Below are 25,033 nucleotides of genomic sequence, written 5' to 3'. Positions count from 1 at the left end.
CATGTCAGTTAATTTTCTTAGCCCGTAATTTTTGTTGTAATGTTTGAGTCACTCAAATATCACATGAATAGAAATTAGCTTTAAAACGACAAAATGGTATCTGTACCCCATGACAAAATGTGTAGAATTACAGGAAATAAGTTTAAACCTGCAAAATGTTGTCTCCGCCAACAAGAGGGGTGGGATGTTCCACAATGCTAGAAGGGGGCTTTGAGTGAAAAAGTTTGGGAACCCCTGATATAATGTAGGTGAGTGTAAAAAGTGTGTGAACTAGTCCTGCTCTTTATAATGGATAATACAATGGTTTCAAGTTGCTTTTTCATAATAGGTCCTTCATGTTTGCGAAATGCCTCACTTAAATGTTCCACAAAGAGTTTAGAGGCAGAAGTCACTCAGACCTGTTTCAGACCCACAGCAGGAGTTTATTTTACAGAGTGGGCTCTCCTGCAGACTTTAGATGAAAACTCACTCTGTGCATGGAATTTCTGAACATTCTGGCTCTACTTCTGACACTGTGTCAGGAGCTTATGATCAAGGGCCTGCAGGCTTCAGCAGCAGACTCTATCCATGCACCTTGTAATGCTCATGTTATGGGCAGACATATAATTATATTTATTATAAAAACCAGCAATAGGCAAAAAGCTAAGCTTTGAGCACACTGCCATTGCACTAAAGATTAGATCAAGTGCTCAGGCTCAGTCTTAAAATAACTTGAATTTCAACTTACGAAGACAATGAGGGATCTCCCCTCTCCATGTGCCGTTCCCCTCACATGAGACGATTCCAGGGCTGGATAGCTGGTACCCATCGAAGCAGCTATAGGTGACACTGGAGCCCCACTGCAAGTCTGATCCCTCAACCTTCCCATTGCGAACAGCCGGAGGATGGCCACACATGATCACTGATGTGGGGGCAAAACAATATCAATATTTTGAGTGAGTAAGTACTGTATGTTAACTCAAAACGCCTCAATTTTCTAAACATATCTATTGATATACGAGAAGGGAATGGAGGATTTACAATGATTCATATCCTATTTGATTATCATATCCGTTCTCCAACAGGGAGAAAGTGTTTTCACTTGCCTATTAATGGCAAGTAATGTAATTCATTGGGAAGTAGCCGTCCCTTTAATCACAATACATATCCGTTATGGGAAGTGTATCTGTTTTTGATTATATGCAGGGTATTGCATGAACTGTAATTTCTTAACACTCCCGCTGAGACGATAAAATATTACAATTCTAAAACAGGAACTTCTGGCATATTAAACAGTATTCACCCACAGGATTGCAATTGCTTTGCTAAAGTACTACTCTGGGGAATAATATGTGAAGTGCACACATTCATTCTCTGCCTGTCAATCTGCTCAGGAGGAGACTTCCCTGCTCTATGCTTGCCTGCATTGCACCACTAACTGGATACATTGTTTTCTCCACACGTTTGAAGTCTGACATCTGATAGCACAGAGCTTACACATTTCATGGATAACATCCCTTCAGTCTGTGCAAGTCAATAATTTTGCTTGCTGTGCCAAAAAGGTAGAGAAACTACTCCAAACAGGATCAAAAAACTTTTGAAATCTTTTGATCTCTGAGTGCTTGAAATTCTGGGGTGTTGTTGTGATATCTGTACTATATTTCTCTGGTTGCGCCTTCTCATCTCAGCCCTAAGTGAAGAAATGAAAGTTGAAATGTTTGTTTCTTTATAAGCAAACGACAAGTATTATTGAGTCATAACCAAAGTTGAATTACCTTTACAGTTAGACTTGGTTTGGTTCCAAGACCCGTCCTTGGTGCAGAGGAGCACAGACGTACCGACAGTGTCCATGACGTGGCCTGGGTTACAGTGATACTGAACAGTCTTGTTGAAGGTGAACTCATTCCCTATGTAAATCCCATTGGCAACAGGACCTGGATCTCCACAGCTGATCACTGTTGAATTGGTCAAATAGTCATAGACAGTACTGTCCAAGCATAATCAAAAGCACAGCGTGGCATGTAGGATTAGGTGCATTGTGGCCACGTCTCATTGTCTAGATTGAATGAACAGAAGATGTGTGTTAGACGAGTCCACTGTAGTGCTCCTATAGTACAGTAAGTGGCGACGCGTCATTCTGGGCAGGTGAGGCAGAGCCGGAGCGTACGGGTTGGTAATATTCTTTAGTTGCACTATGATTGGCTCAGTGTTCTGTCACTGATTGAGACACTGCGTTACAGCAAAATCTACAGGTAGAGCTCAAAAACTCAAGTGCCCATCCAAGAAGGCTCGAGGTCACTGGCCAAAGATAAAATGGACATCAAATCACGTTATACCTACTGTAGCTTTGATTGGACGGATCATGTCAATACTTTGATAATCTTAGCTAGCAAGCTAGACAAGCAGTTATCATCATGCATCAAGTCTGCAACCTAGTGGCAAATCCTTTTCAATCCTTTTCACATGAAGAGAAATTATAGATAAAAATGTATCAGTGCTCATTGGCCATAAACATTGCACAACAAGTTGGAAATCGCAAATTCAGCAATGAGTGCTAAGGCGCCACTGCAGCCCCAGGTTCGATCCCAGGCTGTGTCACAGCCGGCTGTGACCGGTAGGCCCATGAGGCAGCGCACAATTGGCTCAGTGTCATCTGGGTTAGGGGAGGTTTTGGCCGGCCAGGATGTCCTTGTCTCATCGTGCTCTAGCAAGCTGACTTGAGTCGTCAGGTCGATAATGTTTCCTCTGACACATTGGTGCAGCTGGCTTCTGGGTTAAGTGAGCAGTGTGTCAAGAAGCTGTGCGGTTTGGCTCTCGACCTTCGCTGAGTCCGTAGGAGAGTTGCAGCGATGAGACAAGATCATAACTACCAATTGGATATCACAAAAAAGAGGGTAACGCCATGGCCCAGAAAAGTTTGAATACTTTCGCCATGCTGCCAATCCAGCATTTCTGACGCGTTCAAAACAATTAAAAACTTGGAACTGGAAAATCTCAGGCTTCAGTGAGTTCAAGACAACTGGGAACACGGAAACAACTATGTCAGAATGGGAAAATACGGGAAAAAAATGTTGAACGGTCATCCAACTCAGAATTCAGGGTTGTGATTTCGGCCGACAAGAAGGACCTCTGTGCCAACTTCCACAACAAGGTGAGTCCAAAAATATAATGTATGCTGCTGCATAAATTATGTAGTATGCAAGGGAGATATGTATAGTGTAGCAAAGAAAGTAATATTAAGTGAATGTTGTATAGTAAGCTGTTAGTAGCACATGTGCCTCACCCTAATAATTCGGTTGTCACGTTCTGACCTCTATTTCCTTTGTGTTGTATTTATTTAGTATGGTCAGGGCGTGAGTTGGGTGGGCAGTCTATGTTTGTTTTTCTATGTTGTGGGGCAGTTCTATGTTTTCGGCCTAGTATGGTTCTCAATCAGAGGCAGGTGTCATTAGTTGTCTCTGATTGAGAATCATACTTAGGTAGCCTGGGTTTCACTGTGTGTTTGTGGGTGATTGTTCCTGTCTTTGTGTTTGCACCAGATAGGGCTGTTTTGAGTTCTCACGTTTCTTGTTTTCGTTAGTTTGTTCATTGTATAGTGTCTTCATTAAAATACAATGAACAACCACCACGCTGCTTTTTGGTCCGCTTCTACTTCACAACAAGAGAACCGTTACAGAATCACCCACCACAACAGGACCAAGCGGTGTGGTAATGGGCAACGGAAAAAGCAGCAGCAGGAGCAGCGCGAGGAGGTATGGACATGGGAGGAGGAATTAGACGGAAGAGGACCCTGGGCTCAGCCAGGAGAATATCGCCGTCCCAAAGAAGAACTGGAGGCGGCGAAAGCAGAGAGGCGCTGGTATGAGAAGGCAGCACGGCGACGCGGATGGAAGCCTGAGAGGCAGCCCCAAAAATTTCTTGGGGGGGGGCTAACAGGGAGTATGGCTATGCCAGGTAGGAGACCTGAGCAGACTCCCTGTGCTTACCGGGGGGCTAGAGAGACCGGACAGGCACCGTGTTATGCAGTGGTGCGCACGGTGTCTCCAGTGCGGGTGCATAGCCCGGTGCGGTATATTCCAGCTCCGCGTGTCTGCCGGGCTAGATTGAGCGTCGAGCCTAATGCCATGAAGCCGGCTCTACGCAGCTGGTCCCCAGTGCGTCTCCTTGGGCCGGCTTACATGGCACCAGCCTTGCGCTCGGTGTCTCCGGTTCGCCTGCATAGCCCAGTGCGGGCTATTCCACCTCGCCGCACTGGCAGGGCGACCGTGAGCATTCAACCAGGTAAGGTTGGGCAGGCTCGGTGCTCAAGAGCTCCAGTGCGCCTGCACGGTCCGGTTTTTCCAGTACCACCTCCACACCCCAGCCCTCCGGTAGCAGCTCCCCGCACCAGGCTTCCTGTGCGTGTCCTTGGCCCAGTACCACCAGTGCCAGCACCACGCATCAGGCCTACAGTGCGCCTCGCCTGTCCAGCGCTGTCGGAGCCCTCCTCCTCTCCAGCGCTGTCGGAGTCTCCCGCCTGTTTAGCGCTGTTAGAGCCTTCCTTCTCTACAGCGCTGCCGGAGTCTCCCGCCTGTTCAGAACTGCCAGTTAGCATAGAGCTGCCAGTTAGCATAGAGCTGCCAGTTAGCATGGAGCTGCCAGTCTGCATGGAGCTGCCAGTCTGCATAGAGCTGCCAGTCTGCATAGAGCTGCCAGTCTGCATGGAGCTGCCATTCTGCAAGGAGCCGCCAGAGCTGCCTGTCTGCAGGATGCCGCCAAAGCTGCCAGTCTGCAAGGAGCCGCCAGAGCTGCCAGTCTGCAAGGAGCCGCCAGAGCTGCCAGTTAGCATGGAGCAGCCAGGGCCGCCAGTCAGCATGGAGCAGCCAGGGCCGCCAGTCAGCATGGAGCAGCCAGGGCCGCCAGTCAGCATGGAGCAGCCAGGGCCGCCAGTCAGCATGGAGCAGCCAGTCAGCATGGAGCAGCCAGAGCAGCCAGTCAGCATGGAGCAGCCAGAGCAGCCAGTCAGCATGGAGCAGCCAGAGCTGCCAGTCAGCATGGAGCAGCCAGTCAGCATGGAGCAGCCAGAGCTGCCAGTCAGCATGGAGCAGCCAGTCAGCATGGAGCAGACAGAGCTGCCAGTCGACCAGACTCTTCCAGATCTGCCAGTCGTCCAGACTTTTCCAGATCTGCCAGTCGTCCAGACTCTTCCAGATCTGCCAGTCGTCCAGACTCTTCCAGATCTGCCAGTCGACCAGACTCTTCCAGATCTGCCAGTCGACCAGACTCTTCCAGATCTGCCAGTCGACCAGACTCTTCCAGATCTGCCAGTCGACCAGACTCTTCCAGATCTGCCAGTCGTCCAGACTCTTCCAGATCTGCCAGTCGTCCAGACTCTCTCAGATCTGCCAGTCGTCCAGACTCTCTCAGATCCGCCAGTCGTCCAGATTCTCCCAGATCCGCCAGTCGACCAGATTCTCCCAGATCCGCCAGTCGACCAGATTCTCCTAGATCCGCCAGTCGACCAGATTCTCCCAGATCCGCCAGTCGACCAGATTCTCCCAGATCCGCCAGTCGACCAGATTCTCCCAGATCCGCCAGTCGACCAGATTCTCCCAGATCCGCCAGTCGACCAGATTCTCCCAGATCCGCCAGTCGACCAGATTCTCCCAGATCTGCTAGTCGACCAGGATCTGCTGAAACCGCCAGCCAGCCAGGTTCTGGTAGTTTCTACTACCTGCCTGGGCTTCCTCTCAGTGCTGAGCTTCTTCTCAGTGCTGAGCTTCCTCTCAGTGCTGAGCTACCTATCTGTCCCGAGTTACCTCTGTCCCGAGCTGTCCCTCTGTCCCATGTTATCATTGTGGTGGGTAACCTATTTAGGGACGTTTAGGAGGGGGATTAAAACTGTCATGGAGTGGGGTCCACGTCCAGCGCCAGAGCCGCCACCGCGGACAGATGCCCACCCAGACCCTCCCCTATAGGTTCAGGTTTTGCGGCCGGAGTCCGCACCTTGGGGGGGGGGGTACTGTCACGCCCTGACCATAGTTTACTTTGTATTTTCTATGTTTTGATTGGTCAGGGTGTGATCTGAGTGGGTATTCTATGTTTCATGTCTTGTTTGTCTATTTCTATGTTCAGCCTGATATGGTTCTCAGTCAGAGGCAGGTGTTCGTCATTGTCTCTGATTGGGAACCATATTTAGGTAGCCTGGGTTTCACTGTGTGTTTGTGGGTGATTGTTCCTGTCTATGTGTTTTTCACCAGATAGGCTGTTTAGGTTTTCGTTACGTTCGTTACGTTTTGTTTTGTAGTATTGTATTGGAGATTCGTGTTTCGTATTATTAATAAACATGGATCGTAAACCACACGCTGCATTTTGGTCCGACTCTCCTTCTCATCAAGAAGACCGTTACAGAGGTTCCTTTCCTCCCTCATAACTTAGCCTACTGTTCTGACATGATGGTGCACTTGTAGCCTATAGCCTGTTTTAGAGAAATGCAATAATTTAATATTGTAAGAGCTTTCATTGTCTGCTTTTATGCCATCTTTATATAGCCTAATTTCTGACTTGTTGTACAGGGAGAATACTGTAAGAATGGCCAATGTTCTGAATTCTGTCGCTGTACATTTCAAAAGTGCTGAACACATAGTTATATTGACTACGGCCGTCCTAGCTTGCTCAATAATGTCTTATTCGAAATTACGGATTGCCTCTTATCCGCTTGTTGTATCCCTTATGCCATAGTTTGTACATCTCAATTGTCAGTAGAAACCACATATGTTTAAGCAAGTCACCCATATCAGCTATATATTTTTTTAAAGGGTAGTACATGAGGCAGAGTCACCCATATCACGAAAAATAGGGTAACGCCATGGGCCAGTCACCCATATCAGCTGTATTTTTTTAAAATGGTAGTAAATGAGGCAGAATGTATTGTTTCGCTGCCAGACAAGGCTCTGCTGATAACCAGGTAGCAGTGGTAAAGTGTTGGGACTGCTGTTTGGACTCTGCTGTCCTAACAGTTTGTGGGCACCGTTTATCACCGTTATAGTGCATTGAATGTATTGTTTAGTGTTGTGATGTGTAGGCTTTGCTGGCCTTCATAAAACAATATATTTTTTTGTTTGTCCCACCAAGATTTACATGCTAAAATCGCCACTGAGCACCATACCTGTGCAGTCTGGGGCCGAGCCGGTCCAGGTGCCATTGGTGGTGCAGTGGCGAGTGGTGAGGCCGGAAGTCTTATATCCTTCCCAACAAGCATATGCCACGGAGCTTGAAAACAGTATTCCATCACTGAAGACAATCTTCCCGTAGGCAGGCGTACCTGGATTCCCACAGGAAACCGCTGAAAAAACATCAATAGATAAACATTTTTTTTAAATTGGAAAATACTTTAAGATAAATTTAAGGTAAATAAACCCTACATTGATTGTTATCATTAACACTTTAGAACCCATAGCGGCCGTCGACTGCCTTTCTTTAAATTACTATAGCGGTCACGAACTGCCTTGTTTTTCTAACAATAATATCAGTGTCAATATCGCAAGATTAACTTGCAAACAACCTGTTGTCATATTCATGTGGCTGTTGTCATCAACCAGAAACCAGAAACAGTGTATGCTGTCAATTGACACTTGGGGTGTTGCTATCGTCCACCAAGTGCAAACAGTCAGTATCTATACAGTACGTGTGAAATGCTTGATAATGTATGTGATGTAAACAGATGTCACGCCCTGACCTTAGAGAGATGTTTTATTTCCCTATTTGGTTAGGTCAGGGGGTGATGTGGGGTGGGCATTCTATGTTTTCTGTTTCTATGTTTTGGCCGGGTATGGTTCTCAATTAGGGACAGCTGTCTATCGTTGTCTCTGATTGGTAACCATACTTAGGCTTTGTTAGTGGCCTGTGTAGCCCTAGTAAGCTTCACGTTCGTTTGTTGTTCTTGTTTTTGTTGGCGACATTCATAATTAAAAGAAATGTACGCTCACCACGCTGCACCTTGGTCCGGTCATTTCCCTGACGACGTTTGTGACAACAGAGAGATCTACTTTCTTGGGGACCTGAATATTGACTGGTTTTCATCAAGCTGTCCGCTCAAGAGGAAGCTTCTTACTGTAACCAGTGCCTGTAATCTGGTTCAGGTTATGAATCAACCTAGCAGGGTGTTTACAAACACTACAGGAACAAGACCATCCAGAGGTATCGATCACATTTTTACTAATACTGTAAAACTTAGTTCTAAAGCTGTATCCGTACCCACTGGATGCAGTGATGACAATATAGTGGCTATATCAAGGAAAACCAAAGTTCCTACAGCTGGGCCTAAAATTGTGTAAAAGAGATACAACATATTTAGTTGTGACTCTTATGTGGATGATGTTAAAAATATTTGTTGGTCTGATGTGATTAATGAGGAGCATCCAGATGCTGCACTTGATGAGTTTATGAAATTGCTTCTTCCAATAATTGATAAACATGCACCTGTTAAGAAACTGACTGTTAGAACTCTTACGAGCCGGATTGATGAGAAATTGAAAAACTGTACGGTTGAAAGAGATGGGGCAAATGGAATGGCTAATAAATCTGGCTGCACATCTGACTGGCTGACTTATGTGACTAAACTCAACAAAAATATATAATATGAAGCCAAGATCAATGATATAAAGCATGATGGATAAAAACTTTGGAGTACTTTAAATGAAATTATGGGCAGAAAGACAAATTCAACTCAACCTTTCATCGAGTCAGATGGCTTATTCATCACAAAACCATTTGATGTTGCCAATTATTTTAATGGTTAATTAATTGGCAAAGTGGGAAAACTTAGGCAGGAAATGCCAACAACGAACAGTGAGTCATCGTATTCATGCATAAAAAAAAGAATGAAAGAAAAGCATTTTGTAAAGTTAGTGTGGGAGAGGTGGAAAATTATTGTTATTGATCAATAACGACAAACCTCCTGGCATTGACAATTTAGATGGAAAGCTACTGAGGATGGTAGCTGACTCTATAGCCACTCCTATCTGTCATATATTTAATCTGAGCCTAGAGGAAAGTCTTTGTCCTCAGGCCTGGAGGGAAGCCTAAGTAATTCCACTACCCAAGAGTGATAAAGCGGACTTTACTGGTTTTAACAGTAGACCTATAAGCTTATTGCCAGCTCTTAGCAAACTATTGGAAAAAATTGTGTTTGACCAAATACAATGCTATTTCTCTGTAAACAAAATAACAAAAGACTTTCAGCATGCTTATAGAGAAGGGCACTCAACATGTACTGCACTGACACAAATGACTGATGATTGGTTGAAAGAAATTGAAGATTGTGGGAGCTGTACTGATTTCAGTGCAGCCTTTGATATTATTTGCCATAACCTTTTGTTAAAAAAACATGTGTTATGGCTTTTCAACCTCTGCCATATTGTGGATTCAACACTATCTATCTAATATAACTCAAAGTGTTCTCTTTAATGGAAGCTTCTCTAATGTCAAACATGCAAAGTGTGGTGTACCACAGGGCAACTCTCTAGGCCCTCTTCTCTTTTCAACATTTTTAAACAAGGCATGCGTGTCCATGTATGCTGATGATTCAACCATATACGCATCAGCAACCACAGCTAATAAAGCCACTGAAACCCTTAACAAATAGTTTTAGTCTGTTTTGGAATGGGTGGCCAGTAATAAACTGGTCCTGAACATCTCTATAACTAAGAGCATTGTATTTGGTACAAATCATTCTTTAAGTTCTAGAATGAATCTATATTTGGTAATCTGGTAATGAATGGTGTGGCTGTTGAACAAGTTGAGAAGACTAAATTACTTGGCATTACCTTAGATTGTAAACTGTCATGGTCAAAACATATAGATTCAGTGGTTGTAAAGATGGGGAGAGCTCTGTCCATAATAAAGATAGCTTTTTTGACACCAAACTCCAAGAAGTAAGTTCTGCAGGCTCTAGTTTTGTCTAATCTTGATTATTGTCCAATCGTGTGGTCCAGTGCTGCAAGGAAAGACCTAGTTAAGCTGCAGCTGGCCCAGGAAAGAGCGGCACGTCTTGCTCTTCATTGTAATCAGTGGACTGATATACAGTGTAAGTACTATGCATGCCAGTCTCTGTTGGCTAAGAGTAGAGTAGAGGAGAGACTGACTGCATCGCTTCTTCTTTTTATAAGAAACATCAATGTGCTGAAAATCCCAAATTGTTTGCATAGTCATCTTACACACCGCTCTGACACACACACGTAGCCCACCAGACATGCCACCAGGGGTCTTTTCACAGTCCCCAAATCCAGAACAAATTCAAGAAAGCACACAGTATTATATAGAGCCATTATTGCATGGAACTCCATTCAATCTCATATTGCTAAAAAATAAACAGCAAAGCTGGTTTCAAAAAACAGATAAAGCAACACCTCACAGCACAACGCCTCTCCCGTATTTGACCTAGATCGTTTGCGTCTATGCATTGATATGTAGGCTACGAGTGCCTTTTTTGTTTTTATGTTGTTCTGTTCTTGGGCTGTTCTTGTCTATTAATGTTCTCTACTATGTCATGTTTCATGTTTTGTGTGGACCCCAGGAAGAGTAGCTGCTGCTTTTGCAACAGCTAATGGGGATCCTGATAAAATACCAAATGCCAAAAAGCTTGCACTGCAGTGCATAAAATGTGATGAGTAGTTGACTCAGTGAGAAAAAGGCAATAGCTGAACAGTTTTGAACAAATAAATGTATTCCTAAATTAAGGAGAAGCAAAAGAGAGAGACTGGGAGAGCTAGCTACAGTACCCCATAATGACGAAGCAAAAACAGTTTTTTACACATTTTTGAAAATGTATTTAAAAAAAAACTTAAATGTCACATTTACGTAAGTATTCAGACCCTTTACTCAGTACTTTGTTAAAGCACCTTTGGCATCGATTACAGCCTCAAGTGTTCTTGGGTATGACGCAACAAGCTTGACACACCTGTATTTGGGTACAGGTGTGCCATTCTTCTCTGCAGATCTTCTCAAGCTCTGTCAGGTTGGATGGGGAGCATTGCTGCACAGCTATTTTCAGGTCTTTCAAGTCCAGGCTCTGGCTGGGCCACTCAAGGACATTCAGAGACTTGTCCCGAAGCCACTCCTGCATTGTCTCGGCTGTGTGCTTAGGGTTGTTGTCCTGTTTGAAGCTGAACCTTCGGCACAGTCTGAGGTCCTGTGCGCTCTGGAGCAGGTTTTCATCAAGGATCTCTCTGTACTTTGCTCCATTCATCTTTCCTTTGATCCTGACTAGTCTTCCAGTCCCTGCCGCTGAAAAACATCCCCACAGCATAATGCTGCCACCACCATGTTTCACCGTAGGGATGGTGCCAGATTTCTTCCAGACATTCAGGACAAAGAGTTCAATCTTGATGTTATCAGACCACAAAATATTGTTTCTCATGGTCTGAGAGTCCTTTAGGAGCCTTTTGGCAAACTCCAAGCAAGCTGTCATGTACCTTTTACTGAGGAGTGGATTTTGTCTGGCCACTCTACCATAAAGGCTTGATTGGTGGAGTGCTGCAGAGATGGTTTTCCTTCTGGAAGGTTCTACCATCTCCACAGAGGAACCCTGATCAAGGCCCTTCTCCCCCAATTGCTCAGTTTGGCCGGGCGCCAGCTCTAGAAAGAGTCTTGGTGGTTCCAAACGTCTTCCATTTAAGAATGATGGAGGCCACTGTGTTCTTGGGGACCTTCAATGCTGCAGGCATTTTTTTTTTTCCCAGATCTGTGCCCCGACACAATACTGTCTCGGAGCTCTACGGACAAGTCCTTCAACCTCATGGCTTGGTTTTTGCTCTAACATGACTGTCAACTGTGGGACCTTACATAGACAGGTTTGTGCCTTTCAAAATCATGTCCAATCGGTTGAATTTACCACAGGTGATCAATGGAAACAGGATGCACCTGAGCTCAATTTCGATTCTCACAGCAAAGGGTATGAATACTTATATACATAAGGTATTTCTGTTTGTTTTTTAATCTAAAAACCTGTTTTCGCTTTGTCATTATGAGGTATTGTGTGTAGATTGATTAGGGAAAATGTTATTTCATCAATTTTAGAATAAGGCTGTAACTTAACAATATGGAAAAAGTCAAGGGGTCTGAATACTTTCCAAATGCACTGTATATTTCTTTGTATATTTTTTCACTTTCACTTAACTGCATTTGACACTAGCTAAGTATGTGATGTGTATGGTTGAGAAAAGGTAACAGAGAGAAAGGAAAAGAGAGACAGTGTGAGAGGGAGAGAGATTATGTTCTTGACCACAATTGTATCCTATTTGTTGCTTGTCTGGTCTCCCTCTGTTACTCTATTTCTCTAGCTCAATGAAAGCGAGGGAAGTGATGTGGAGAGTCAGGGCTAAGCAGCAAAAGGCAGGGAGGAAGAGGAGTTAGAGATGATTGGAGGGATAGAGATGTGGAGGGTGAAGTGGAGCGAGGGGAGATTGGAGGGAGAGAGGAAGAGGAGAGTGAAGAGGTGGGAGAGGAGAGTGGAGGGAGAGGAACATAGATTTTATTTTATTTTATTTGGATCTCTTTTAGTCCCCATTTGGACTAATCTTCCAAGAGTCCTTAAACATTAAAAAACAATTTATAATACAAACACACTTTCACATATAACACACTATTACAAACATACAGTGGGGCAAAAAAGTATTTAGTCAGCCACCAATTGTGCAAGTTCTCCCACTTAAAAAAATTAGAGAGGCCTGTAATTTTCATCATAGGTACACTTCAACTATGACAGACAAAATGAGAAAAAATCCAGAAAATCACATTGTAGGATTTTTTTATGAATTTATTTGCAAATTATGGTGGAAAATAAGTATTTGGTCACCTACATACAAGCAAGATTTCTGGCTCTCACAGACCTGTAACTTCTTCTTTAAGAGGCTCCTCTGTCCTCCACTCGTTACCTGTATTAATGGCACCTGTTTGAACTTGTTATCATTATAAAAGACACCTGTCCACAACCTCAAACAGTCACACTCCAAACTCCACTATGGCCAAGACCAAAGAGCTGTCAAAGGACACCAGAAACAAAATTGTAGACCTGCACCAGGCTGGGAAGACTGAATCTGCAATAGGTAACTGTGGGAGCAATTATTAGGAAATGGAAGACATACAAGACCACTGATAATCTCCCTCGATCTGGGGCTCCACGCAAGATCTCACCCCGTGGGGTACAATTGATCACAAGAACGGTGAGCAAAAATCCCAGAACCACACGGAGGGACCTAGTGAATGACCTGCAGAAAGCTGGGACCAAAGTAACAAAGCCTACGATCAGTAACACACTACGCCGCCAGGGACTAAAATCCTGCAGTGCCAGACATGTCCCCCTGCTTAAGCCAGTACATGTCCAGGCCCGTCTGAAGTTTGCTAGAGAGCATTTGGATGATGCAGAAGAAGATTGGGAGAATGTCAGATAAAACCAAAATATAACTTTTTGGTAAAAACTCAACTCGTTGTGTTTGGATGACAAAGAATGCTGAGTTGCATCCAAAGAACACCATACCTACTGTGAAGCATGGGGGTGGAAACATCATGCTTTGTTTTTCTGCAAAGGGAAAAGGACGACTGATCCGTGTAAAGGAAAGAATGAATGGGGCCATGTATCGTGAGATTTTGAGTGAAAACCTCCTTCCATCAGCAAGGGCATTGAAGATGAAACGTGGCTGGGTCTTTCAGCATGACAATGATCCCAAACACACCACCCGGGCAACGAAGGAGTGGCTTCGTAAGAAGCATTTCAAGGTCCTGGAGTGGCCTAGCCAGTCTCCAGATCTCAACCCCATAGAAAATCTTTGGAGGGAGTTGAAAGTCTGGGTTGCCCAGCAACAGCCCCAAAACATCACTGCTCTAGAGGAGATCTGCATGGAGGAATGGGCCAAAATACCAGCAACAGTGTGTGAAAACCTTGTGAAGACTTAGAAAACGTTTGACCTCTGTCATTGCCAACAAAGGGTATATAACAAAGTATTGAGAAACTTTTGTTATTGACCAAATACTTTTTTTCCACCATAATTTGCAAATAAATTCATTAAAAATACTACAATGTGATATTCTGGATTTGTTTTTCTCATTTTGTCTGTCATAGTTGAAGTGTACCTATGATGAAAATTACAAGCCTCTCTCATCTTTTTAAGTTGGAGAACTTGCACAATTGGTGGCTGACTAAATACTTTTTTTGCCCCACTGTACACAATATACTAGCATAATGACCCAATAAATACTCAATTTAAAAATCATCTACTATAGTCCCACAACATTTCTATATACTATATTTTAATTGTTTTATATTGAAAGGTTTATCAGGATCCCCATTAGTTTGCTCAGTTAATTTATTAAATTTCTGTATTGCTCTAAATCGAAATGTTCTTTTGCCTATTTCTCTTTTCTGTCAGGATAACGCGTAGATGGTGGACAATCTATTCCTAGTATTTACGGAACATCTATCTCTTACCAACTGAATACAGTTTTGAATAGAACTTGGCCATTTTAAATGATGTATATTATATTTCAATTACCTTGTCGATTGATTACCAACCGAGAACACTACGCATGACGGCAACAGAAGAACCATATCTCCACCTTAAAACAATCCTTGCTGCTTTATTCTGTGCATTCTGCAGACTCCTAACTTCACTTGATGATGCATTTCCCCAGACCACCGAACAGTAGTTCACCTGACTCTCAATTAATGCTTCTGTTATTTGCTGAATAATTTTTCCTGGTAAATATTTAGCTATCCTTCTGACTATGCATGCTGTTTTAATATTTTTTTTTTTAACATAGATTAGTTATTTGAGACGACCATGATAAGCAGTTGTCTAGCTGCACTCCGAATAGTTTGGTTTCTGCCACATCTTCAATTTGTACTCCTCCCATACTTAATTGTATCCCATGCTGTTTTGGCCTTTTCCTAGTTGGCAAACCCACTTCCTGATATTCTCCAAATCTCCTTGTAAAGCCTGCTGTACCTGTTGAACCGCTTGTCTTGCTGCATAAATTGTAGTATCATCTGCAAATATAGTAGATTGAGTTTCAACCAATGCATAGGGTTGGTATATATTAAATAAAGAAGTGGCCCAAGGCAGCTGCCATGCGGTATTCCACAGTTTAACACATTAGGGGAAGAAAATGAACCATTGATATAGGTGGACCATTTCCTGTCAGTTAGATATTTTATTTTACTAGGCAAGTCAGTTAAGAACAAATTCTTATTTTCAATGACAGCCTAGGAACAGTGGGTTAACTCCCTGTTCAGGGGCAGAACAACAGATTTGTACCTTGTCAGCTCAGGGATTTGAACATGAAACATTTTGGTTACTAGTCCAAAGCTCTAACCACTAGGCTACCCTGCCGACCCACAGATATGACTGTACCCAATTCAATGCTACCTCCTTAAAACCATAATGCATTAATTTTGTCAAAATTATTTCATGATCCACTAAATCAAATGCTGCACTGAAATCTAAAAATAGTACACCTACAAATTTGCCATTATCCATAGCATTGAGCCACTGGTCAGTCATGTCAACCAATGCAGTGGTAGTGGAATGGTTTTTGCGATAAGCATGCTGATTGGCTGTAATCAGATCATTATTTTCCATGTACTCCCACATTTGTCTACTCACAATACCCTCCAATATCCTACTGAGTGTAGGGAGTAGACTAATTGGTCGACTATTGGCAGGAGTAATGGGTTCTTTGCTGTCTTTCGGAATAGGACACAGTTTCGCATGCTTCCATACATTTGCAAACATCCCCTTTTCCAGAGACCAATTAAATATGTATCTCAGTGGAACTGCAATCTGGGGAGCAGCACAGCGAAGCAAAAAATTGTTTATAAGACCATAACCTGTAGATTTACCATTAGGTAATGACTTCAATAGTTTTAACACCTCCTCCACTGACACCGTTTGTAGACTAAAAGAGCAGATCTTATTGCTCATAATATGATAATCAATCCATTGGACCATAGCTTGAGGGAGAGGAGGAGGAAGAGGGAGGGAGAGGAAGAAGCAGGGAGAGGAAGAACCAGGGGGAGAGGAGGAGGAAGAGGTAGGGGAAGAGGGAGAGCACACATGAGAGGGGATTCTACGTTTCCATTGTCTGCCCTAGGTCCCACCATTCACCCTTGTGGCAGGGGTTTTGGAGTTGTATTTCAAATGTGGTAGGAACTTATATCTGTGCCAGAGATTTTAATGGATTACACCAATAAAATGGGCAGGGTTGACCACCTTGACCAAGTATGGAACTATTACAATTTTGGACGCACGGGTATAAAATGGTGGGAGTATGTGTTTTGGGGGATGCTCAGCATTGTCATCATAAATGCGTACATTGTGTCGGGGACGCTGCAAAGGTCGCTCAGAAACTGCAGGCACTGGTTCCTGAAGGCATTCAAAATGCAGCTTGTGCATTCACTTTGTGATATGGCTACAATGACAAGAAGAGGGAAGCCAAGAATGTGGTATTAGGGTGTGTGGACTCACAATTTGAAAGCAGGCGAAGTTTGAAGGGCACAAGAGAGGGTGTGTGGTGCGCATCCGGGGTGGACGCAGGCCAAAGAGTGGAAGATGTAGAAACCTTCTTTGGGTGCGCTACGTGTTCTGTGCCACATTCCAGGATGGGGCCGTGCTTCCAGAAGTTCCATGACATATTGCAGGCTAAATGCAAACACTAAAGTGACCATGTGAAATATGAATTTGACCTACAAATCTTTTAGGGAAATTGTGTACTTTTTAAAATAGTCTCTGAACAGTTGTTGTGTTTTGTATCATCTCTCTTTATCTGTCTCTATCTAATATTTGTTGCATTCACTGAATTGTTGTCAAAGTAGGCTACTAGTTCTACATTTTATGTCAGGCGAGGAGGTACTAAATCTTATTGAGAGAGGTTATCTACATTTTGAAATGGTCTCTGAATAGTTGTTGGAATTTTTACATTGTTACAGAAGTAAGAATAGTTTAAAATCAAATAGCCTACAATGAATGGGTTTTGAAATACTTTCTGAACATTGTCCTCTGGTCACATTTTGGATAAATGTACATTTGTTATATGTATATATATTTTTTAAGTATAGTATATTATACTTGGTACATTTAGAGCGAGTAATTTAGTCAAATGTACTATTTAAATACACTAGGTGTTTTTGGTGTGTTGAGTGTTAATCATTTTTTGATAGTCAGTGTCTTTACACAATGGAAGACAAAATTAATGTTATTCTTATTGACATATTTTGTATTTTACCCCCTTTTTTCCCCCTAATTTTCGATTTTATCTCAACGCTGCAACTCCCCATGTGTTCTCCGAAACATTAACCCGCACCAATGTGTCAGAGGAAACACCATTCAACCTGCGACCGGGGTCAGCCGGCAGGGACACGGCCTGCAGGCGCACAGCCCGCCACAAAGAGTCGCTAGAGTGCGATGAGTCAAGTGAAGCCCCACCGGCCAAACCCTCCCCTAACCCGGACGACGCTGGGCCAATTGTGTGCTGTCCTATGGGACTCGCGGCCACAGAATGCAATGCAGTGCCTTAGACCGCTGCACCACTCATGAGGCCTATATGGTGTCATATTATAGAAGAGGTTGTGCTCTTTAAAACTAAGTTAACTTGTAATTGTCATTTTTTGTTTTTAGGCTATATCTTTGTTTTTGAGCTATGTCTGTTTGTTTGAATTGTTTGAGAAAATGTGCTTTATCTTTAAAAATCTCAGTAATCTACAGCAGCATTCTAGAATTATATTGGGGTCTAATTGATTAAAGTCACTTGCAACCATGAAAGTCATACTCTCTTGACTATGGTTGTGGATAAAAGGAAATACATCTACTCCCACAATAAGTCCAATCGTTCTTCAGTACAATATATTTTACAGGTGCTGACCAATCCATCAACTTAATTGTAATCTAACAGAAACAATACATTAAAATCAAATACTTATTGATTTGATCCAATTAGTTAAAGCTTTTTAATGAAATGTATCAGCCTTTGTCAATGACCTGGAGTGGCATTTTAGAAGGCTATAAATTAAATGGGATCCTCACTCTCAAAGGTTGCATTTACACAGGCAGCCCAATTCTGATATTTTTCCCACTAATTGGTCTTTTGACCAATCACATCAGATCTTTTCACATCAAATCTTTTTAAAAGCTGATCTAATTGGTCAAAAGATCAATTACTGAAAAGATAATCAGAATTGGGCTGCCTGTGTAAACAGTGATAGATATCGTCTTTAAAAACCAATTACGTTAATTGGGAACAACAAGTCCATCCCATAAATAATGAGGCATTGGGGACATATGACAACAAATGACCACACGACTCACATGAATGGAGCTTTCAGAGCTTTCACTCACACAGCCTGCTTAAATACTCTCAATACCGCACAAGCAGTTTCATCTTTGTTTACAGAAGGGGAGAACCAGCAGCATGGGAATCTTCAGAGGGCATTAATCAAAGAGGGATCAGTCAAAGCGTAACATACGTTGTGAAGAAATATGCTCTCCACTTTCCCCCATGTAAAAGTGAATGGCAAATGTACACAAGTGCTGATCTCAAAATGCAATGAATGCATTTGATTACAGCGGGAATATCTGGGGCTTATGCTACAGTGCAAGCTTTGAGTATTTATGACTCAATTAGGGTTGATTGAGCGTATACTCATTAGCTCAAGTCATAGAAAAGCCAATAGCTGAGCATTTAAGAGCAGTGAACTCTGCTAATTATTCATGTTGATAAGAATGTTTAGCATTATCTCTGTGTAGACATATCACTTCAAGGCTGCAACAGGAAACTCAGTAGGTTAAAGGAAGCAAATACCCATGTACAGCTTCCCATAAGAATGTAACCACTTTATATAGAGAATAAGGGGACCAATAAAGAGTTAATGAAGTCCCTCAGGGAGACTGCTGTGGCCATATGTATTTCCCAACCGTTAGGGAATAGGTTAGGTAGTTTAAATAGCACACTACAGCTCTCTACCCCTTCCACACTTCATTCATCCAGGGGGCAGCAGCAACCTTGTCCAGGTGCTGAGCCTTGTTGATAAGCACATCAGGTGCTGCCAATTAGGTGGTTGTCAAAGTAATTATTTCCCAAGTGACAGCAGTGTTGTGGTCCCCCTGTGCATGAGAATTTGCATTTAGTACCTGGGCACAGCATTATTGTATCACAGAAATAGTGTGCCGCCATCCACTTTGCATCACCCAAGCAGTGATCCGTCTCAACTCCCTTATAGCAACCGTTAAACCATCGTCAATTATGAATGACCTCTAAATAATGCAGCGTTATTGATCTCCTGTAAGCAATCTGCGGGCTTATCTCAGTTTGTACTTGTACTGTTGCCGTGAAGACTGAATAACTATGATTAATAATACATTTATAAATATAGAAATGCACACAAACTGACCTAATGAAGAAAATAAAAACGATGAATGACGGAATGAAGGATGGAAGGAAAGGTGGAAGGAGACGGAGTAATCCACCAGGGCATTCTTTAAAATATATAGTGTTCTCTGACAGATGTATCAGAGAGGAATTCCTTCAGCTTGGATGAAAGGTAAATACCCCTTGAAGGTTGTGCCATGCTGATTTCAGATAGTAGACAATCCATTAACCACTCAGGCTTACATGGGCAAAACAAATATCTGTATTACATTAATTATGTTTAGGGTTAGGGGCTAAATGGCATAGTCAAACACCCCTGGTAATAATGTATCTTTATCTAAGCGATACATTAACTACTAGGTAATGCAAAAGAATAAATGCTAACGTCAACCAACACTTAGCATAGGGGATCCGACCCCATCTAACAGACAACAGACAACCCAGATAACTGGGTTAAAATAAGAAACAGACAACAGAGCAACTAAGAGCTGAAGAATTCATAATAACCTCAACACCAAAACATACATAGGAATGAGAAACAACATAACCTGAAAACAAGGAACCCATAATTACCCACAATCTTAAGGCACGCTACGATATGCGTTATATTGAGCATACATAATAATGACGGTCATAATTCATTCGATTTTTACTAATTCTTTGTATTTCATTCTTGGATTACAGAGATATAAAGCTCAATCAATGTTGTTGGCCGATGAGACATAGTTTAAGACGTTCTTCATTTAAGATTTTTTTTTAAATATTGATAAATTCTATTTAAAATTCCAGTAAATTCAGGGAGTACATTGAAATTCCAATTCCAATTATCTTAAAAACTTTTCAATGTGGAACATTTGGAATTTGAATTTAGTTTACTTTATGAATTGACCCCAACCCTGATCAGCTTAGATATTCAGTACACCCACATTTGCATACCTTTGTACATAATGTGTGTAGGTATTTTATACTTCATATGAATGTGCCAATAAGCATCCCTCCTGGCTTCACTCAAGGTTCCCTCTTCATTTTTCAACCGATGAATTAAACAGTGTCAGAAATAACCCTGGGTTCTCCTCTTTTGAATTCCTCCCAAAATGGCTGAGCATTAAGGTAATTGCAGACTATAATAGGTGGAGCAATCCTTTCTGAAAATGTGCATAAAGCAATGAATTATCGTACACTGCATTACCGGTGGCGGGTTGTCTGTGTAGGACTCCTAACCCATGCATACATCAATGAGTCCTAAATTCAGACAAGTGAGTATGAAAATGTTGCATTTATAGCAACCAGTAAATCTGTCAAATAGCCAGTTTAACTGTTATTATAATGTATCATACTTGAGTAGTTGTACTGTTTATCATAATTATGAAAAAATCCCTGCATTGCACAGACATGCAATGTTCTCGTCATTGATTTTCCAATTAAATAGCAATTATTTGTGCAATGCCATACAATCTAAAATATTTCCTTTTTGCAATAGAACTGATCATTAAAACAGTCCGACAAGGCGAACCATGACACTGCCTTATCAGCCCTCAATGATGCCCAGATTATGCTCATTCCCAGTCAAGGGAGTCATTGTCACAGTTAATAATGTATCTACAGGTATAGTAGTTGATTATATATGGCAGGGGACTCACCTTCACAGACTGGCTGGGTGCCACTCCAGGAGCCATTGTGGAGGCAGGTCCTCTCAGGTGAGCCACTCAGGGAAAAACCGGCATCACAGGTGAATCGCAGCAGGCTCTTCAGCTGGAACCTCTCCCCTAGCCTGGAGCCGTGAGGTGGGATTCCAGGGTCACCGCACTCCCCGGAACTACCACCTCGCGAGGGAGAGAGAAAATATCCAACACTCAAACAGCCATCCCTCACCACAGCAGTCCCATAGGAAGCTCATATCAGTCACTCTAGCCTGTTTTCTGAGATGGAAATAGGCTTTTCCCCCTCCCTTTTAACTAACATGAAAGGCTACCAAGGCTCTACCCAGAGTGCTTGCATCTTACATCTCTAACTACCACACATGAAAAATCCACAGAAATCCATAGCTTTTCACGCTCGGTTTGACATCCCTGAAACCTGTTGACCTGTGGTATTTCTGTGCACCCTTAGAGCCTTCAGGTCGCCCCTGGTTGGCAGAGTGGTAGGCCCCTGCTGATGGAAATACCTGAGCAGTAGGGTGGTGACCCACTCCAGTGTCCGTCCTCCTGACAGTAGCGCGTGGCGTTCCCAATCAGCACTCGGCCCTGGCTACAGGTATAATGGAGCACGCCGCCGTTGGTGAACTTCCTGCCTGACATGACAGCTTGGGGTGGTGTGCCAGGATCACCACAGGAAATAGCTTCAGATGAAATGGAGAGAAAAAGTTCAGAGAGATACTTTGATACTTTATTGATCAGTTGATACTGAGTTGATCATGGATATACGCCATTGTTCTTGTGCCTTCAGTGTTAGCTACTACCACAATTACATGTTAGTTGTTTACCTACTACTACTCCCACTACTACTCATACTACTCCCGCTCCTGCTGCTGCTACTACTACTACTACTACTCCCACTACTACTACTACTACCACTTCTCCTACAACCCACCTTTTATCACAAACATTAACACTACATATGACATTGTCAGCAAAGACATAATGTTTCTATATTATTTATTTTCAAACACTATCAATATAAATTCTTCACAAATCCCTTGCACCATCCCCATATTCTCCCCACTATAAGAATGGTACATTTCACACTTTCTATCATTCTCCAACAGTGACTAACCACACGAAGTGGGACCCAGATTCCACCTCTGCCACTTCTTGTACCCTGATCAAGACAATCCTAGCATATTACTCACAAAGGCACTTAGGAAGTGATCTGTCCCAGAGGCCGTTTGACTGACAGGTGAGAAGTGATGAGCCGAGCAGATAGAAGGCCCTCTTGCAGTGATATATCACACTGGTTCTATAGTTGAAGCTCTCGGGGAAACGCTGCTGCGGGTGACGAATGGCATTCTCCACAAAGCCTGGATCGGAGCAGATTACCACTGCAAGATAAAATCAACCGAATGCTTAACGCCTGATAGTGAAACCAAGAGTGAGAAGAGAAGGGAAATCAATGAGAAAGCTTGAATAGCAGGGTTATTGTTCAAGTTCTGAGTCATTTCAATCAACCCATTCATGCTTTTTAATATATACTTAAACAGTGTGTAAGCTTCTCTCATGTTTCTACAGTCAATAGTATTTGACATAAAGTTGATCTAATAACTATGTAACAATGTCATTCATGTGGGTTGATATGCAGTTTCAGTTTAGTTCAGATTCCCTTGTCACAAAATGTAAAACCAGCAGGACAGAAAGCCCCAGTAACGATAAGATGCACCTCTTGCCTCAGTGTTGGGTGAACATTGTTTTCAGCTATTGCCCTTCAACAACAAAAAATGCATTAAGTTAAAGTAATGTCCAAGGGAAAAAAACAGATTGCTTTCCCTCAGTGACAGCTGCCAATGCACTGGCAGTCAATTAAGCCCTGGGGAAAAGAGGGATGAAAAAAATATAAAACAATTGATAATTAGCACCTGCTGTTGGCAGGTGCCAAAAACTCTTATTCCTAAAACACCGGAGAAGGCACCGGAGAAGGCACCGGAGAAGGCACCGGAGAAGGCTGACGTTTTAGAAGGCTGACGTGTTCCTATCCAATTGTGTTTTTGTTTGTTTCTTTACGTTGTTTGTAACTTACATTTTAAATGATTTTGTACATAATATTGCTACTACCGTCTCTTATGACCAAAAATAACTTTGGACATCGGAACTGTGATAACTGACCACGAACTGTCAGAATCCTTGTTTTCCTTGAACTTCTTTGGGATAGGGGGCAGCATTTTCCCTTTTGGATGAAAAGCGTGCCCAGAGTAAACTGCTTCCTACTCAGTCCCAGATGCTAATATATGTACATTATTATTATTATTGGATATAAAACACTCTGAAGTTTCTAAAACTGTTTGAATGATGTCTGTGAGTAGAACAGAACTCATATGGCAGGCAAAAACCTGAGAAAGAATCAAGAAAGGAAGTGGGAAATCTGAGGTTTGTAGTTTTTTTAACTCAGCCCCTATCGAATACACAGTGGGATATGGGTCGTTTTGAACTTCCTAATGCTTTCACTAGATGTCAACCGTCTTTAGAACATTGTTTCAGGCTTCTACTGTGAAGGGGGGCAGAATGAGAGGGGAATGAGTCAGAGGTCTGGCAGCAGCCTCGATCTCAGTCACGTGCATTCACGAGAGGTAGCTCTCGTTCCATTGCTTTTCTACAGACAATGGAATTCTCCGGTTGGAACATTATTGAACATTTATGATAAAACATCCTAAAGATTGATCCTATACTTAGTTTGACAAGTTTCTACGACCTGTAATATAACGTTTTGAACTTGGCCGGACCTGAACGCGCGTTTGGATTTGTTTACCAAACGCCCTAACAAAAGAAGCTATTTGAACATAAATTATTAACTTTATCGAACAAATCATCAAAGGTAAGTGAATATTTATAATGCTATTTCTGACTAATGTAGACTGCGCAACATGGCGGATATTTATTTTGGCTGGTTTGTACTCAGATTATTGCATGATATGCTTTAGTTTAAAAAAAATCTGACACAGCGGTCGCATTAAGGAGAAGTGTATCTAAAGTTCCATGCATAACACTTGAATTTTCATCAACATTTATAATGAGTATTTCTGTGAATTGATGTGGCTCTCTGCAAAATCACTGCATGTTTTGGAAGTACTGAACATAACACGCCAATGTAAAATTAGATTTTGGATACTTTATCAAACAAAACATACATGTATTGTGTAACAAATCCTATGAGTGTCATCTGATGAAGATCATCAAAGGTTAGTGATGAATTTTATCTCTATTTGTGCTTTTTGTGACTCCTCTCTTTGGCTGGAAAAATGGCTGGGTTTTTCTGTGACTTTGTGGTGACCTAACATAATCGTTTGTGGAGCTTTTGCTGTAAAGCATTTTTGAAATCAGACACTGTGGCTGGATTAACGAGAATTGTATCTTTAAAATGGTGCATAATACTTGTATGTTTGAGAAATTTGATTTATGAGATTTCTGTTGATTTGTATTTGGCGCCCTGCAATTTCATTGGCTGTTGGCGAGGGATTCCGCCAGTCCTAGACAGGTTAACAAGTCCGACTAGCCCGACCTGAATGACATACTGCTTTCCCGGGAACAGGCACAGATCCCCCGTCATTTGCGTGAAGAGAAGGCGGAGAAAAAGGGGCCAGAGGGCAGGCTGCCTTCTGAGAAATCGTAGGTGATCGAATAAACCCCCACTGCCTTCCATTCTGCTAGCGAACGTGCTATCTTTGGAAAATATAATCGAAGATTAAACTACCGACGGGACATTCAAAACTGTAATATCTTATGATTCACGGAGTCGTGGCTGAAACACGACATTATCAACATACTGCTGGCTGGTTATACGCTGTATAACCAGCCAGCACTGATGCTGGCACTAAGACTGCAATCAATGAGCTGTATTCCGCCATTATCAAACAGGAACATGCTCACCCAGAGGCGGCGCTCCTAGTGGCTGGGGACGTTAATGCAGGGAAGTCTTACCAAATTTCTATCAGCATGTTAAATGTGCAACCAGA

General features: G+C 42.5%; 1 protein-coding gene across 1 annotated transcript in view; it reads right to left on the bottom strand.

Moving 5' to 3' along the window:
• LOC139381109 (CUB and sushi domain-containing protein 1-like) overlaps positions 1-25,033 on the bottom strand; it is a 528,754-nt gene that overhangs the window by 13,820 nt on the left and 489,901 nt on the right. The window contains exons 55-60 of the mRNA XM_071124395.1: positions 22,223-22,411; positions 21,539-21,712; positions 21,015-21,197; positions 7,127-7,303; positions 1,755-1,934; positions 728-901 (exon numbers count right to left, since the gene is read on the bottom strand). Coding sequence (XP_070980496.1) covers positions 728-901; positions 1,755-1,934; positions 7,127-7,303; positions 21,015-21,197; positions 21,539-21,712; positions 22,223-22,411 — 1,077 coding nt within the window. The remainder of the gene's footprint in view (positions 1-727; positions 902-1,754; positions 1,935-7,126; positions 7,304-21,014; positions 21,198-21,538; positions 21,713-22,222; positions 22,412-25,033) is intronic.

The sequence above is a fragment of the Oncorhynchus clarkii genome, chromosome 23 (genome assembly GCF_045791955.1).
Source record: "Oncorhynchus clarkii lewisi isolate Uvic-CL-2024 chromosome 23, UVic_Ocla_1.0, whole genome shotgun sequence".
In the NCBI taxonomy this organism is placed as follows: Eukaryota; Metazoa; Chordata; class Actinopteri; order Salmoniformes; family Salmonidae; genus Oncorhynchus; species Oncorhynchus clarkii.
Note: the sequence above shows the minus strand (reverse complement) of the source record. Positions and strands in the feature narration are given on the sequence as shown.